The sequence below is a fragment of the Cibotium barometz genome, chromosome 35, assembly GCF_041138505.1.
Source record: "Cibotium barometz isolate CiBa-2024 chromosome 35, ASM4113850v1, whole genome shotgun sequence".
NCBI lineage: Eukaryota > Viridiplantae > Streptophyta > Polypodiopsida > Cyatheales > Cibotiaceae > Cibotium > Cibotium barometz.
The window spans coordinates 46786985-46804570 of NC_141080.1; the positions used below are offsets into that span (position 1 = coordinate 46786985).

Consider the following 17586-nt stretch of genomic DNA (forward strand, 5'->3'; position numbering starts at 1 on the left):
TTCTTCTCAAATGATCAAAATAAATATGATGCTAAAAAGAAACTTGGATGTATCGCTAAAATTAGAGAAATGCCGAGATTATTAAGATGTACTGTTTTTGACCCTTGAAAAATAATGGGAAAAAATGGGTGTTTCAAGCATTGGATCCCACCCCCTTGCCTAAAGCCCCTCATCAATAGCATTTTGTATCTCTTCTCTTCTCCATATCTCTATATTATATAAAGGAAGAGTTTCACGAAGCTGCCACGTGACAAGAATTTGGAGGTTCGAGGAGAGGTAGGCTCCTATTACCCTAGGAATTTGGAAAATATCAAGTTGGGAATTATGTACACGCGAAGCACGGGTAAGCCCACTAGTCATTGTAAAGAAGGAATCCATTTCAACTTATAGGGTAGAGGGGCCAATAACATAACACCCACCCTAGCATTGACAGGGCATACCTCCACTTTATGCAAAAATTTGTAGTGACCTCTACTTCATGCAAAAAATTTGTACTGTGGTGGCTCTAAAATTCTAGCCACCATACAACAAAAAATGCTGAGGTGTCACAATGCAATTGGCCCAAAATCAGTCATGAAATTGGCTCTTTGGTGGAACATTATCTGTGAAGCTGTGGGGGCAGCTTGTTCTTGTAGTTATCAATGCTAGTTTTGCACCAACTCTTGGAAATTATAACTTGTGGTTGAAAAAAGATGCTTGGGAGATAATTTTGTTAGGTTAAGTTGATCGTTTTAGGTTTATCCATTTTTCCTTGTGTTAACTAAATGCATTTTGAATGTGGCCGTAATAAGTGGCATAGGGCAAAGCTGTACCTAGGCTTAGGAGCGTTAGGACTGCCCGAGCGAGGGTCACTGAAGCACAAGGCGACGAGGAAGACAGCGACAAGTGAGGACATCCGCCATAGCCAGAGAGCTCACACACAAAGCTTGCACCGCTCCTCCATAGCCAGAGGGCTCAGAGCTTCCCCTCTGAAAGCAAAGCAGGAACAGTACCATCAACCAATGCCTCCTCCTCAGGTTGCGCTCCCTCCATGATAACTCCACCTTGCCTGCCTCTCCGCATGCCCATTTTCATTCCTGTGTAAAAGAAGCCTGCTCTTTTCCATGCTCTCTATGGCCTGCGCAATTTAAACCCTAATTTTACAGACGAGGTTTTGCTCCTTCTTGCGTCCAAGAGCTGCAGTTTGTCAACGCTTGCATCCGAAATGTGCAGCCGGATGCTTCTCTCCGATTCTTCTTCAAAGCTTTGCAATAGCAGGATACCCTCGTCGGAACTCGACTGCCGCCATGGCCATAGTCTAAGAACCTTGCCGCATATGAGGCGCGCAAGCTACTCTGTACCATCTATGGTTTACAGCAGCAGTGAATGCTTTTCACTGCCTAACTTTGCAAACTCTCGCTTGCAAGCACACCCTAAGAAGGTACTTTCCAGCATTTCTTCTTACTCTGTTGGATCAGAGAGCTATGCCCGCAAATGGCAAGAGGACCTCACCACCAAACAGGGGCAGACGTTTGGTGATAATTTTTCTGTGGATAGAGAGCTTTCTTCTTCCGATGAGTGGCTTGAATCAGACATGTATAACGAGGCTAAGATAAAGGTTATAGGGGTTGGAGGAGGCGGCTCCAATGCTGTTAACAGAATGCTTGAGAGCGAGATGAAAGGTGTGGAGTTTTGGATTGTCAACACGGACCTGCAAGCGTTGAAAATGTCTCCCTTGCCTGTGGACAATCGGTTGCAAATAGGATCTCAGCTGACAAGAGGACTTGGAGCAGGAGGGAACCCTGAAATCGGCATGAATGCTGCAGAAGAGAGCAGAGTTCTTGTTGAGGAAGCAGTCCAAGGCGCTGACATGGTCTTCGTGACGGTATGAACATCCTCTCTGTCTCCCTCCCTATCTATCTATCTATCTATCGGCATGTTAGGTTGCCTGTAAGTGCTACTTGGTGTCAATGCTAGTTTCACTTAGTATTCTATTCATTTGTAGTAGTCCAATAGCTTATTCTTTTACTTCATGTGTTTCAAAGAAGCTGTCAAAGAAGCTGCCTTAGTTTATGCAATGTTTGAATTGGCCTTGGCTTATGCAATGCATGGTTACTTGATCAGGCTGAGTCTGTTTGAATTGGCCTTGGCTATGATATTTATGCTAGAGCTCTGTGATTTATGGTAAATTGCAATGTAGTGTTAGCCTTCATTGGGCAGCATTGGGTCATTAATGCAATATTGTGATAACCTCAATCGGGCTGTGTTGGCTCTGCTTTTTGAGTAGTATGTAGACTACGCAATGCATTTGAAGCTCAAGGCTCGGTGTGTTTTTGAGCAGACCTTCATAAAACAAGGTTTGGTTCCCCCTTAATTTTGGGAATTAACCTTACCGTTTCATTACATGTCAGTTTTATTCATTGCATTTGATCTCAACATAATGTTATGCAGGATGAAGTGGGTCACTTGGGGCTCTGAGAATAGGCTTTTATGAATCAAGGATTGCATGCTCTTCTCTTGAAAATGTCCCAACTGCAAGTGAAGTTTACTTACTCTAGAATTGTTGTGAGGGGCTTTGTGTATTACTATCAGGTGGCTAGCTGTGGATGGTCTTTGTGTAGGATGAGCAAAGTTGTCAACCCCTGATGCTGTGCAAGGAAATAAAGCATGACGCGTCTAATGAATCGTCATTATCTTGCATTGGTAGGCTGGCATGGGTGGTGGAACTGGCAGTGGAGCTGCTCCTGTCATTGCTGGGATTGCAAAATCACTTGGGATTTTGACTGTGGGGATTGTGACCACCCCCTTCTCTTTTGAAGGGCGTAGGAGAGCACGTCAAGCACAAGAAGGGATTGCAGCCTTGAGGCACAGTGTTGACACACTCATTATGATTCCTAATGACAAGCTATTGACAGCTGTGTCGCAGTCTACACCAGTTACAGAAGCCTTCAACTTGGCAGATGATATTCTTCGTCAAGGTGTGAAAGGCATTTCAGACATAATTACGGTACACCTTTCCACCCAAGCTCTGTTTGTGGACAAGATTTGTTTTTGCTTGTTTTCTAGTTATTCACAACGATGCAAAGTTGAGATGCCTCTCCTTGCAGGTACCTGGCCTTGTTAATGTGGACTTTGCTGATGTTCGGGCAATCATGACTGATGCAGGCTCATCTTTAATGGGAATCGGCACTGCTAGTGGTTATTTCCTCTCTCTCTCTCTCTCTCTCTCTCGTGGTTATTTCATACTAGTCTCCACTACCTTCTCCCATTGTAGACACTGGCACCTTGTATCAGCCAAAGAGCTACTTGCATTGACAGGTTTTCAGCGTAGGTAGCTAGTCTATTTTTTCAGTTTTTCTTAAATGACTCTGCATTTTTCATGGAGATATTATACTACTTTGTTGGTCTCGTAGACCCTTTGGGTCTTTAGAAGATGTTAGAACTTAGTACATCTTTCTTCCTTTCTTTCTTTCTCTCTCTCTTTTTTTTTTGGGAAAATGGTTTTATGTATTAGTCAGATCAGTGCTAGTAGGAGAAAAAAAATTATACAAAATTATTACACAGAAATGGCCAAACTGAGAAGCGACATCATCCTAAGCACAGTAGGCAAAAGGAGGTACAAAGGTATGTACATATGTCACTGCTAGCCATGCAAGAGTCAATGTAGTCCCAGCTAACAAGAAGACGGGAGGAGCCGGTCAGTATTCTCAAGAAATCTCAAGCCCCAACATCCTGCATGTAGACTCCAGAGATGAGTGAGCAGTCTATCTTTCCTCCAAAGGTTTGTGTGTCACATTCTTGGCATTGTCTCTGACTAATACACCCACTTACCTAATTGGATTTTGTGACACACTTCCCTTAGGGCATACGTGGGCAGCACGTAGTAGTCGGGAGCATGTACAGTGTCTGTGATAGGCAGGCAGCAGGTGCAGCCATCTGGACAGGCACATGTGCCACGTGGCAGTCGGCAGTTGGACAGCAAGTCGGCCATCAGATATGATGCTGTGGAGCAGTCCTAAAAGAGGCTGACAGCAATAGAGATAGCCATTTCTTGAGACTTGTATGTAATACAAAACAGCAGTTTTAGGACTCTTGTGTGTGCTGCATGTTGATTCCACTGCACTTTACTCAGCACATAGACATGAGAGTTCTACAGCTGGTATCAGAGCCTAGTGAACCTGCAAATTTATTCTCTTCTGGAACCCGAGTGCGTCGACTCCTAGATAGGGTAGAGCCCCTAGGTTCTAGGAGTGCACAAGTCCAGGTTTGGAGAAAGTCACTATTGCGGTTCTTTGTGGTGCATAAGTGCCTCCCTTATCCCACCCACCCTTCCTCAGTGTGAAGGGTTTCAACCCTCGCAATCGTTCTTTTATCTATGGTTTTGGGCAACTTGTTATGGTTTTCACACAACTTGGAGATTTTTCTGAGGGTCTCAGAGCGTAGAGGCCATATTTGACCGTCTTGACAAGATAGAGTCAGCAACCCAAGTGCCTAGTGTTCTGGATTTGGCTGTTAGACATCATCATCCCCTTGCTGCTGGCTCCTCTGTTGCCTCTAGGGCCGACCATGTTAGCTCGAGGGGCTGGTCACCCCTCACATCTTTTCCCACGGTCTTCCCCATTTATGGAGTCGTGGGGATTATTTGCCCATGCCATGTGCCGGTCGGCTGCCCCTTTTTGGGCATATATATAACCGGGCCTTTCCCCCCTCACACAAACTGTGTGCTCGCCTTGCATGCCTTGTGCCTCTGCGTTGTTGGCTTGCTGCAGTCCCTCACATACGAGGTGACCTTCCCCCTCCTACTCGCGACTTGTGCCAGCATGTTCATCTTGTTTGGTTGATATTGAGAGCAGGTATACACCCGCGTTTCTCTCTCTCTCTCTCTCTCTCTCTCTCTCTCTCCTGCATTTCCACTTTCCCATCTTCCGCTGTGCATTCCTTCATGGTATCAGAGTGCCGGTGGCTTTCAGCATTAGTTGCTCCCTCTTCTTCCTTATGGTATCATCAATCTAGGATTTGCGTTTTCCTGCTGCCCCATATTCTGCCCTGTCTACAGTCCCTCTCCTCTGAGTTTTTTTCAGATCTGCAGCCCTGTCATAGTCACAAGGGACGGGGGACGGTGACGGTGACGGGGACGGGACGGGGGACGGCCATAAGTAGGGAACGGGGACTAGGAGGGAACGGCACTCAAAAAATACTTTTTTAAAAATTTGTTCTACTCTACACTTATTCTACTTTGGAAGTACATCAAAATGAGCACAAATTTACACTAAAATGGTAAGCTTTTGAGTCATATTAATAATTAAGTAGATACAAAATGAGTCATGACTCAAGAGTCAGGACTAAGCCTTAAGGAGGCAGAATACATGGACGGACTCAAATGAGTCGATGACAAAAAAGTGCTGAAGACTAGAGGCTAGAGGCTAGAGCTAAGTAGTAAGGCCCATGAATCATGAATCATGATCCATGAATGATCATCCACGTGAAGTGCTCGCTTCATGGTCATGGGTAGCTTGTGCCAAAGAAGCATCAAGCTCATCCTCAGTCTCATCCTCACTGGCATGCTGCTCCTGCACCTCATCCTCTTGTTGCTCTTCTTGTTGACTCATCTCCCACTCCGTGAAGGAATCTGCCTTCTTGGTCACGCTCTTGCAAAGCATTCGCAAGTTCGCGCTGATGAAGACAAGGACCAAGGTCATTGGCAATTTGGCACGCTCTACCTCGAGTCGGTTCCTCTTCCTAGAGGCAATGTGGCTGTAGGTACTCCAAAGTTGCTCCAAGCAAGAGGAGCTGACGGCCTGGCTAAGTATGCGGATGGCAAGCTGCTGCAGCTCCGGTCCATCTGAACCAAAGTCCTCCCACCATAGAGCAGCACCAACTTTGGAGCGGTCAACCTGTGCATCATGACAGCCATAGGAGCCATGAAATGACCTGTACATCGAAAGCTGGTCCCTGATCTTGCGCCTAACCGATGCATCAGGCACAAGACGATCCAAGATGATCCTCCATCCAGCGCTCACCTGGTCGCTCTTCTGCTTGTTGCCTTGGAATTCTGGGTCCACCACATAAGCTGCTGCATGCAATGGAGAGTAGTAGGAATTCCACCTTCCTAGACACAAGGCATGGATCTCCTCGTATCTGTCTTCGTCAGGCACAAAGTCTTTCAACTTCTCTATCATGCGATCCATGGCCTCGTAGACCTTGCCTATGCATGGTTGCATAGCGTCTACAATCCTCAATAGGTGGACCATGGGCCTCACCATAGCATCTGTGGTTTTCACACGCTCCCACCAAGAGGCGTCATCCGCCCGTAGCCTACACTCTTGGCCAGTGTTTGTATGGGACTCTTGCATGGCGACAAACTAGTCGCTAAGGAAAAGCCTCCTCAAAGCACCGCTACAATCCTTCAACTGGCCCAACATGAGAAAGTTGTAGGCAAACCGGGTGTCGGAATATTTGAGGAGAGAGAGACAGGACCTCTTGTTGAACTCATGCCGAAGTCTTTGGTGGTTGAGGACAAAGGAGACCATGGTGTTGGCCTCCTCAACGAGCGGGCTGATCCATGGTAATGCCCCGATGTCCTTGAGGAGGTTGTTTAGGCAAGGAGCCATACAAAAGGACACCGTGACATGTCCATACATACCTTGGAGAATAGCTCCCGCCGCCCTATTGGAAGGCTCCCCATCCGCAACAAAGCCCACTACATGCTCGGGGCCAACGATCTCCATGTTCGTGCTTGATTGTCCTTGGACTGAGGGCTCATAAAGGATGACTTCTACATACACTAACTGATGAATTCTCCAAGTGGCTTAAGAGGATTGACACTTGATTGACCTCTAAGGCTCAAAGATTGACCTACGTAGCTCGTGCGTGACTGTCCCTGGACTGAGGGCTCACAATGGGGTCACGGCATACGACAAATATTTTTGTACTTCTGTACAAATGTTGCATTGATGATCATGCCAGTGTGTCACCGTGTACCCTAGTGTAGGGTGCACGTGACATTCCCTCCTGCTTAACTTGATGGCAAATTAAGGGCTTCCAAGTAGTCCGCCAACAATTGGGGGTACTCTTGAAAGAACTCTTCATCTAGCCAAACTGCTTCATGGGTTCCGCGGTCTTTAAACTTCGTGTAAAACTGTCATATTCTTTGACCGGATCCATGCTTCCATTTGTGGAGGGGAATTTGTGCTGGCTCTATGAATTCAGCTTCATCGATCATATTTAGTTGTTGCTCTTCGGATACATCCTGCAATGCTAGACCTACATATGACTTCAACCAAGAAACATGAAAGACATTGTGCATAGTCCAACTTCAGCTTCATCGATCATATTTGGTTGTTGCTCTTCGGATACATCTTGCAATGCTAGACCTACATATGACTTCAACCAAGAAACATGAAAGACATTGTGCATAGTCCAACTTTCCAGCAAATTTAACTTTAAAGAACATCACTTAACTTTTGAATGATTGGAAATGGACCGAAACTTCGGAATGAAAGTTTGAGACAACGCTTGTCCGCTTGCTTTAGCTGTTGTTTCATGATGCGGAGATATACCCAATCTCTTTCCTTAAAGTTGACATCTCGTCTGGATTTGTTGGCTTGCCGGGTATATGCTTCTTGAGCTTTGGCAAGGCACTCCTTAACAACAGACTCCATGATTTTCGAGAATGTCTCAGTGGTTTTATTGGCCTCAACAAATGGTGACACCTGTCTCGTCAAAAGAGACGAGAACTGGCGACCAAATGCTGCCTCGTATGGCATCTGGCCAATACTTGATGAGTGAGTATCGTTTAGGATTGTTTGAACCAAAGGAAGATATTGTTCCCATTTCGACTGCTTGTCATGGTAGTATGATTTGAGAACGTCAAAGGCCAATTGATTGAATATTTCTGTTTGGCTATTTGTTTGAGGATGGAATGTGCTGGACAATTGCAACTTAGTCCCAAAATTGTTAAACAATATTCTCCAAAAATGAGACGTAAATTTTGGATCTCTATATGATGTGATAGTTTGTGGCAAACCACCAATGGGGTACCAAAACCGAATGAATAAGCGAGCTATGTCCTCGGCTGTGGCTGTCTGCTTGCGTGGAATGAGGATGCAAAACTTAATGAATGTCATATACTGTGTGTTTCTAGATCCAGTTAAAGCGGGAAGAGGGCATACGAAGTCCATACTGATGTTGTGAAAGAGTCCCTTAGGAATAGGCAAAGGTTGAGGTAACCTTGCTTGTTTGGTACGAGAAACTTTCACCTTTTGACATATCTGACATGATTGGACGTGTTGGTAGACATCGCGTCGCATCTTAGGCCAATAGAATGATCTCTCTAACTTCTGTAAGGTACTGTTGATACCCCTACGACCCCCAACAAGAGAGTCATGGGCATCATGGAGAAGGACTTGATGCTTTTCTTTTAGTACACAAAGACGGTTCTTGAAAACAAGCAACCATCCTGTATACTGAAGTGGCTAGGTTCTAAACGGAGGGCCCATTGATATTGAGATCCGAACTCTTCTGAATCTAGATACTGTGCCTTCATACTGTCCAAGTCTTTGCCTTGAACTTCTAGCACATTGGACTCCTGTAATGTTTGAATAGTGTCCTTAAAATTAATAGCATCGACAACAGGTTTTTTTTTTGTTGCCTGGGACGTATTCAATCATGGACGTATTCAATCATTTCCCCAAATTGTTGGAATAATTGACTCCACCTTGATTGCTTGTCACTCCATTGGGCAATGGGCATGGTTTGCAACCATTTAAGTGTCTGGTGATCTGTCTTAACTATGAAGTCTCTCGTGTAAAGGAAGTGCTTCCAATGCTTAAGAGTGGTCATCACTCCCAACAGCTCTTTGTCATACACTGAATAATTCTTTTTGGTGTTAATTCAATTTGCAGCTATAATAAGTCACAGGCCTTCCATCTTGCTGTAAAACATCGCCAATGGCAAGGTTACTGGCAGCAGTAATCACCTCGAAAGGATCGTCCCATGATGCCAACTTCAAAACTGGTGACTCAGAGGCAACTTTTGCCTATAATGCTTCTAGAGCCTTGTGCGTGACAGACACTTTCAAAGGGCATCACCACAAATTCGTAGTGGCTGCGCTCGGTCCTGGAGGCGGTTTTTGGAATGTTGGCCTTGAAGATCCGAACTTGATGGTAGCCAGGCTATCTTAGAGAAAATTTTGGCACCATTGAGTCGTTCTAGGATATACTCTATTCTGGGCATGGGGAATGTATTCTTAATTTTTAGCTTATTGAGCGCCCTGTAATCCACACATAAGCGTGCGGACTTATCCCTCTTTGGACAAACAGAATGGGAGCGGCAAAAGGTGAGGAAGACGATCGGATAAATCCGGACTGGAGTAGTTGGGCTAACTGCTGCTCCAGCTCGCTCTCCAACGCCTTAGAAAGGCGGTAGGGGAACTTGCTTGGAGGTTTTGAACCAGGAACCAACTCTATGCGACGGTCCTTAGGTCTACTGGGTGGGAGGTCGTCTCGCAGCATGATGTTGCCGTATTGAGACAAAAGGTCAGCCATTTGCTACACCCCTGTGGGAGCTTTTTGAACTACATAGACTGAGAGCGGACATATAGTAATGCACACTCTGCTCCTTTTCATATGGCTCGTACGGCTTGAATGTGGAAAATGAGTGGAATTCCAGGAATACTTTGATCCTCGTGAATCGTGAGAGGCTCAAGAAAACCTTCAACGATAGTGAAAGTGTCGTGCCTCCAATCAAGAATGGGTGCATACTGTCTAAACCACCGGATCCCGAGGATGTCACACCCTAAAAGAGGGGAGACAATAAAATCTCATTGGAATATGGCTCTCTGAACCTGAAACTCAAACTGTTGAGCTTTATGAGTAATGTGTGTATGTAGACCAGGGGTAAACCCGTCCACATCTAGATGATCAGGAACCAAGGTACATCTCATCTTGGTGGCCAACTGCGGAGAGATGGCGTCCACAGAACTGCCCATGCCAAAGAGGACAATGAATTTCTGTCCCTCTGCAGTGCCATAGGCACGGATGAGAGCCTGCCTTTCCCTCAGCCTCACCCTCCTGCTTATCATCAAATACCACTGGTGGCATTGAATTCAAAGAGGGCAAAAGCTGAACGGCCATTGAGGTTGATGGCGGAGGTGTGGATGAGGCTGCTACGGTGGCTATTGTGGAAGTGGATGCCTTAGCATTCTCGTGTTTCAAAGTGTGATTGAAGAAACAACGGTTCTTTGTCCTGTACTATGTTTGTTCATCCGGCTGGAGATAACCTCCAGTGATGCTCTCCTTAGCTTTTTCCTTAGGAGTCTTCTTGGGCATAGGATCTTTTCTATTGCGCGATTGACCTGGAGAGTTTTTCTTTTGGTCCTTTTGGTCTTTGTTGTTCTGAGTCTCCTTACCCTGGGTAGATGACTACTGTTGGGGCTTTAGGGAAGACTGTACCTACTTGGGCTTACCTCTGTTTAGTATCAACTCTTGATTCTGAGCGAGGGCTAGTGCCGGTGAATAAGTCTGAGGCTCAAAATTCCTCGCTGGGTACCTAATGATAGTGTCTAAACCTTGAATGAAGTGCTTGAGCTTATCTTCTTCCGATATGCCCAATTGCTGGGCCATTGTAATGACCTTGTAGGAATAGGTCAAATAGGGAAACCACCTTGAGTGAGTGAGGAAAACTCGTCCTCAAGATTGGTCATGTACTGTGGTGGAAGAAAACCGTCCTTGAGGTCAGGCACCAAGGTAGTCCAATGAAAGTGGAATTGGCTTGTGATGGAGTCTGTGTGAAGTTGTGACCAAGGTTGCTGCCAAGTAACAGCTTCTCAGTGAGTTGGGGTGCTGCTATATGGACTGAAGGAAAATGTGCTTCAAATTGATGAATAAATTGAGTAACAGAAGCATGATCACACTTACCATCATACTTACTAAAATTTGGAGAGGTTCGTATGACGGTAGTGGTAGGGGTGGTGGAGGACAAGGAATTCGGAGCATGCTGAGGGAGGGCCGTTAGAATCTATGCAATGGTTTGTTGATGCTGGATTTGCATGGCCTCCCAGTCGAGTCTTTGCTAAAACTCTCGGTCTTCTTTTTCTCGACGGCGCTGGTCTTCCTCATATTTGCGTGTGGCTTCCTTATCTCTTTGTTCCTCCGCACGTCTCAATTCTTTCTCTTCTTCTACTTTTCTTTTTGCTTCTTCATCTTTTCTTCTTTGTTCTTCACGTCATGCTTCTTCTTTTCTTTTTGCTTCTTCACGTCGATCTTCGTCTTTTCTTCTTTGTTCCTCCATAGTGCGAAGGACCTGTGTTGGATCTGAGATGCTTTCTTTGGACTGATCTTTTTTGGCGGCAAGCTGCATCTTCAGAGAATTTATTTGCTCCATCATTATTCTTAGGAGCTCTTTTGTGCTTGGTGGAAGCGAGCTTTATGTTTGGAAGATTTGTGCCTCCATCACTTCTTGTTGGCTTTCTTCTTGATGTGATTTCTCTCCTGACATGGTGGAGGCCTAGGTGTTTTTTCCGGGTCCCAGTATTACCATCCATCGGATGCTCTCACTTCTTTAGGTAGCCGAGTTGGGTCACCAACCTGATGTTCTCATACCAATGTTACGAGCACTAAGCTTGATCGTGATAATGCACAACACGGCCTTCTTTATACCTTTATGTAGTGAGAATCTTTAGCATCCAATTCAGAGAGTAGAGAGAGAGAAGAGAATGAGAATGAAGAAGACGACACAGTATTGGGTCACAAATACCCACTGAAAGGGCCCCCTTCCCTGCAAGGAGTATTTGCTTATATTATTCTTTGGAGAATGTTGTACAATGCTTGAGTAAACAAGCGATAGACCGATCGTCGGTTGAGTATCCACCAATCCGAGGATCTGCTGAAGACTCTTCGGGCCACTGATGCAAGTCTAGATAGCTGTAGGACTGCACATATGCTGATGAATTCTCCAAGTGGCTTAAGAGGACTGACACTTGATTGACCTCTAAGGCTCAAAGACTGACCTACGTAGCTCGTGCCTGACTGTCCTTGGACTGAGGGCTCACAATGGGGTCACGGCGTTCGACAAATATTTCTATAAAAAGGTGCTACTTCTATACAAATGTTGCACTCACGATCATGCCAGTGTGTCGCTGTGTACCCCAGTGCAAGGTGCACGTGACAGAAAAGTAGTTACCTTTATTGGAGTTTGCGTATAATTCATGCTAGCACTCTACAAACTTTTCTCCATGTGAATTGAATTATCGGTATATCTATTGATGCTAGGTACAATTGGATTACCTTAGAAGACACCCAATGCAACTGAATTTCTATCTCAGATGCAGTTAAACTTAGCTAGAGCTCGAGATTATATCCATTGGGCTATGGATCAAGTGGTTAAGTACGCTAATCCCATGCGGATAGCTCATTCTTTTAAAGAGGGGGAGAAAGTGTTTCTACTTGTTCCTCGGAGGACTGAGACCCTTCGTGTGGGTAAATTTACTAAATTGTCGCCTAGATATTGTGGGCCATGGACGATTTTGAAATGAGTCGGAGATGTGGCTTATAAATTGGACTTACCACAAGATTGTCGTGTCCACCTGATATTTCACGTGAGTCGATTGAAGTGTTATCTTCACGACGGTGATAATTTAGTTGATGGTATGATTGCTTTGTAGGAACCTGATCAAGAAGAGCATGGACTAGAACAGATCTTGGAACGAAGAGAAAGACGATTGTGAAATCGTACTCTTCGGGAGTTTCTTGTAAAATGGAAAGGACATCCCTTGACAGATGCCACTTGGTAAACGGAGTTTCAATTTCGAAGCGTTATCCTTAATTTGTCATCGAGGACGATGATTCCTAAAAGGGGGAAAGAATGTTATCACCTTTACACGTGGCAATACGTGGGACGCGTACACACCGATACGTGGGATTTACACGCTAGTAATTCGTGGGACATGTAGGCGTTGTATGAGAAAATCAATGGGGACATACTATTGCACATCACCGCTTATATTAATAAGTGTGAACGGGTAACGTTCGGGGTCGAAGGTTGTAGGCCAAAGACCCAGTGATGTGTAGCATGGGAGTACCAGTGGAGACATAGGCGGCACGTGACTATGGTGTGTTGCTGGTAAGGTACACACTGGACACCCGGGGTCATTGGCATATATAATGGTTGGGTGGTTAAACGTGGCATGCCAAGCTAGGTTTATTTTTGCTATTTTAGAGCCCTTCTTCTTCTTTCTCACATTTTTACATGAAGCAGGATTCACAGAGCTAGGGTTGCTTGCATGGGGGCTTGACAAGAGTAACCTCTACGTCAAGGTGGACAAAGAAGATTTGATTATCATCATCCTATATGTGGATGATATGTTGCTAATAGGGACCAATGTGGATAACATTGCAACATTCAAGGTTGATCTTGAATCCTCTTTTGAGATGTCACATCTCGAGCTGTTACACTATTATTTGGGCATACAGTTTTTACAGTTACAAGAGGGCATTGTTTTGCTGTAGTCCAAGTACATAAAGGGGCTGCTACAAAGGTTCAAATTTCAAGATTGTAAGCCTATTTCTACTCTAGTAGAACCCAAGCTTACGGTTGAGAATGTATGATGCAGGAGAGCCTTGTAATGCCACTCTTTACAAACTGGGCTGTTGCTACCTCGTATATTTGTGTAACACGAGGCAGGACATACAATTCAGAGTGTCCCAGTTGAGCAAATTTATGCACAGCCCATGGAGAAAACATTGGCAAGCTGTTAAGTGTGTGTTGAGCTACTTACATTACAGGGCACCCAGTCTCTTGGTTTGTTCTATGCCGAAAGAGGGGGAGGGGGGGGGGGTTAGGGGTGTTTTTCAGGTCCATGCTTAGAGTGATTTGGATTGGGCTGGTGATTATGACACAAGGCAGTCCAGAAGTAGGAATTGCTTTTTCCTTGGGAGCTCATGAATATCATGGTTGAGCAAAAAGCAACCTATTGTGGCTACATCTTCACGTGAAGCCGAGTAAAGGGCAGCTTTCACTACTATAGTTGAGTGTGTATGGCTGAGGAGATTGATGGTAGATCTTCATGGGAGTTAGCAGACACCCTCTCCCATTCTCGCTTAAGAGTCTTCCATGCGTTCACCCAGCACATAGGGATACATTCTCACTATGTCACATAGAGGCTAAATGCAGGGGAGATCAATTTGGTTTACTGTCCTACACATGACATCCTACACATGACATCATTGTAGATCTATTTACTAAGGCATTGCCTAGAGAGAACATTGCATATCTGTTTACTAAGGCATTGCCTAGAGAGAAGTTTGAAGCTTTCCGCAAAGCTTTGAGCTTACTCCCATTTGGAGAGTGATTTGCTACCCTGTACATATTGACACTATCGGCATTTATAGAAAAACTCATAGTGGTAGTGTCAGGTGTGAACATGGGCTTGTAAGGGGCACTTTCTACCTTCTATATTGAAGGATTTTTCCGCCTTGACCACTAGGTGTGAAAGGACACCATATGGATAGCATTTTATTATTATGCCGTGTACTTGTAACTGTGGGGACACAACCTCATCATTCTAATACATTCAGCATCATGTTGCTTTCCCAAATCTCTCTCTCTCTCTCTCTCTCTCTGTTTGCTGTTTTATGCTCCCATTTCCTGCACATTAGGATCAAGCCTAACTCAACATTCCTTGTAGTTAGCACTCAAAAATAGTTGGTATAATTCATTCTCACGTGTGACCAGAAAAGCCTACACATTTGGGTCTTGTAAGGCATCGGAAAATCTATGCCACTTGATGCTTCGTGATTTTGAGGCATAATGTCACATGGAGGTTTGGCGGTGGATTGGTGTGTGTGTGTGTGTGTGTGTGCAGGGGAAGGAATTTGTAGTGGAGTTTTGCAGGATGATGATAAGCTGGGATGTGTGTGGGAAGCAGGGCTGATGGGTTGACTTGGCAGATATGGCAGTATATGTGATTTCCGTATACAGCATCTAGGTCGTGATGAAAGTGAACTTTTGTGTAGTGCTAGATGGGTGAGGTGCAGTGGGAAAGGTGCCAGACAGGGTGAAAGAGATTTAAGTGTGGTCAGCTCCAAGAGGGGGAGGTGGGGTGGAGAAGTCCTGAATATGGGCTGCCAGGGGCCCCATGAGATAATACACTGTGCTAGAGCCTCCTCCATGTGGGAAGTAGGTGAGACTGCTTCTGGCCATCCCATTATATATAATAAGCCCCTGGGCAGCGTCCATATCAAGGAGATGTCTCCCAAAAGCTGTGGTATGCCCTCGGTTATGTCATATCCGCTGCATCCTCATATCTGGGTTGTTCATCTCGTGTAGTAGGATGGGATCTCCATGGTCCAGTAGATGAACTTGATGCCTCTCTCTCCTGGCATTAAAGTCTGAGAGAGAGAGAGAGAGAGAGAGAGAGAGAGAGAGAGAGAGAGAGAGTAATGTAGTGTTGGCTTTCCAGGAAAATCCAGGGCAAGAGATGCAGCAATGAATGCTATTCAATCACCTCTCCTTGACGTGGGTATAGAGCGGGCCACTGGAATAGTTTGGAATATTACAGGAGGCACAGATTTGACATTATTTGAGGTAGTCTCGAGGAAATAAGCATGCCATCTTTCGGCCTCTTCATATAAACTCTTTGGTATTAATTCACTAGTTTTACCTCTCGTTGTCTTGGAAATATATCTGCAGGTAAATGCTGCAGCAGAGGTCATTTATGATCTTGTGGATCCTAATGCCAATCTTATATTTGGTGCTGTTGTGGACGAATCTTACAGTGGACAGGTATGAAGACAATCATTTTTGGTAGAACTTTGGTGTATAATTTAAGTGTCTGCATAGATGGTATGGATGCAAGTCAAGTCAAAGCTTAGGGACTCTTGGTCATCTTCGACAGGGATTTAAACATACTTAATGTTTTCAATTGTTTATCAAGACCCAATATGCGGCTGCAGGGGACCAGTCTTGGCCAACCATGATTGGCTTGTAGCGGTTTGAGTCCATAGGGTTTCCATCAAACGGGTTTGGGTTGCTTGTTTAATACATAGTGGAGGAGGAAGGATATGTTTAATGTGAGCGGGGTAGGGACAGTCTTGCACAGGTCAACTGTCTGTTAGCTAATTGGCTGGAGTCGATACCTGGAGGGATATATCCTTTCCAGAGGTGGTGGATTACTTTGCCTTACACCTCGTGCCATGTGACCTGTTCATAATATGCCATGTGGCTGTGGTGTCAGATGGACTAACTTGCGTAGAGGGGCTAGAATGTGTTCTTGCAGACATGGTCATCGAAGCATGGTAGTTTTGCTACCAGAGTCCAGACTGCAGTGTGTTTAGAAGAGCCTCTAGGCCATTGTTAGGATAAAAGAAAGAATATTTACCTTTTTTGGACATCAGCATGCCTGTTGCGATTGGTCACATGTTCTATCTATGTGAATCTTCTAATTACAAAATGGGTCTGAAAAAGCTTTTTGCTTGTTGGGAATTGAACTGCACAGGTTAGCATCACGCTGATTGCTACAGGGTTCAAAGGGCATGTTGAAGGAGAAAGGGTAATCTCTCTTGAGCAAGAGTGGTTACTTGCTTGCATTTTTCAGATACGAAGTGTTTATAGTGTGTGTCTCTCTAATTTTGGGTTATTCTTTGGCTTATGCAGCAAGTATCACTTCCCTCTGTTACCCGCCCACCACCAGCAATGGGGAACGGAGCTCCCATTGATGTACCTGACTTTCTCAAAAGACGTGGTCGTGCTCGAAAATACTGACCTGTTAAGAGTGTAATGAAGCAGCATGATCTTGCTCAGTGTAGAGTAGTAGGGTGAGGCAAGCTACATCATAATTGTTGAGCCTGCGGCTTCTAAGTAAACCTCGTCATTTTTATTGAGTGTTTTGTAGTCGGTGTCACTAGTCACAAATCCCGATTGGTAGAATGTGTCTTCATTTTAGTTTATGACTAAATTTCATGCAAGTCTCGTAAACATGGCTATGTAAATAACATCTTGCTATGGCTCTTATATGTATCACTCCTCTTGGAATAGTCACGGTTTTACCACACAACGAAGCCGAATTGTGTTTCAGTAGAGCCATCTACTTGCTGTAAGGTCCACATTTTTTGTGCTGTTTTTAGAGCACAGGGAGAGAGTTGGATGTCTTTGCTTTGCAGAATGGTAATGCAGAAGTGAAGCTCTGCGAGAAGAAAAGTTTTTAAGATCCTCTGGTTGAGGAGAGTAAATTTTTATCGGAAAAATGTCTCCTCTTCAGGTAGTGAAGTTGACTGTTTCTTCACATAATGCAATGGATGTTGGTTGGGAATGTTAATCTAACCTACTGAATCCCATGCAAGCTGTAGGTTAATGTATGGGAATTCATTTGCGGTCTATAAGGGTACAGTTGTTTATTATGCACAAGACCTGCAAAGTTTAGGTATTAGGGTTCATTTGGGGGCTGGTAAGGTTCATAGGAAGTCTGCATACTTGCTACAAAACACCTGCAAAGTGTGGGTATTCACCTGTAAACATTCAATGATTGGTTTCCAGAACCTTCATGATTGTGAGCATTTTAACTAAAATCTCTCTTAAATATGTTAATGTATGCAGGAAAACTTGTGAAAAAAT

General features: G+C 44.7%; 1 protein-coding gene across 1 annotated transcript; it reads left to right on the forward strand.

Moving 5' to 3' along the window:
• Window positions 1-776: 776 nt before the first annotated feature.
• On the forward strand, window positions 777-17026 carry LOC147618525 (cell division protein FtsZ homolog 2-2, chloroplastic-like). Its single transcript, XM_086774982.1, has 7 exons — window positions 777-1864; window positions 2687-2986; window positions 3087-3177; window positions 15437-15561; window positions 15667-15759; window positions 16472-16525; window positions 16630-17026. The coding sequence occupies exons 1-7, from the start codon at window positions 1205-1207 to the stop codon at window positions 16735-16737; spliced, it is 1431 nt and encodes a 476-aa protein (XP_086631108.1). The 5' UTR covers window positions 777-1204; the 3' UTR covers window positions 16738-17026.
• Window positions 17027-17586: the final 560 nt, after the last annotated feature.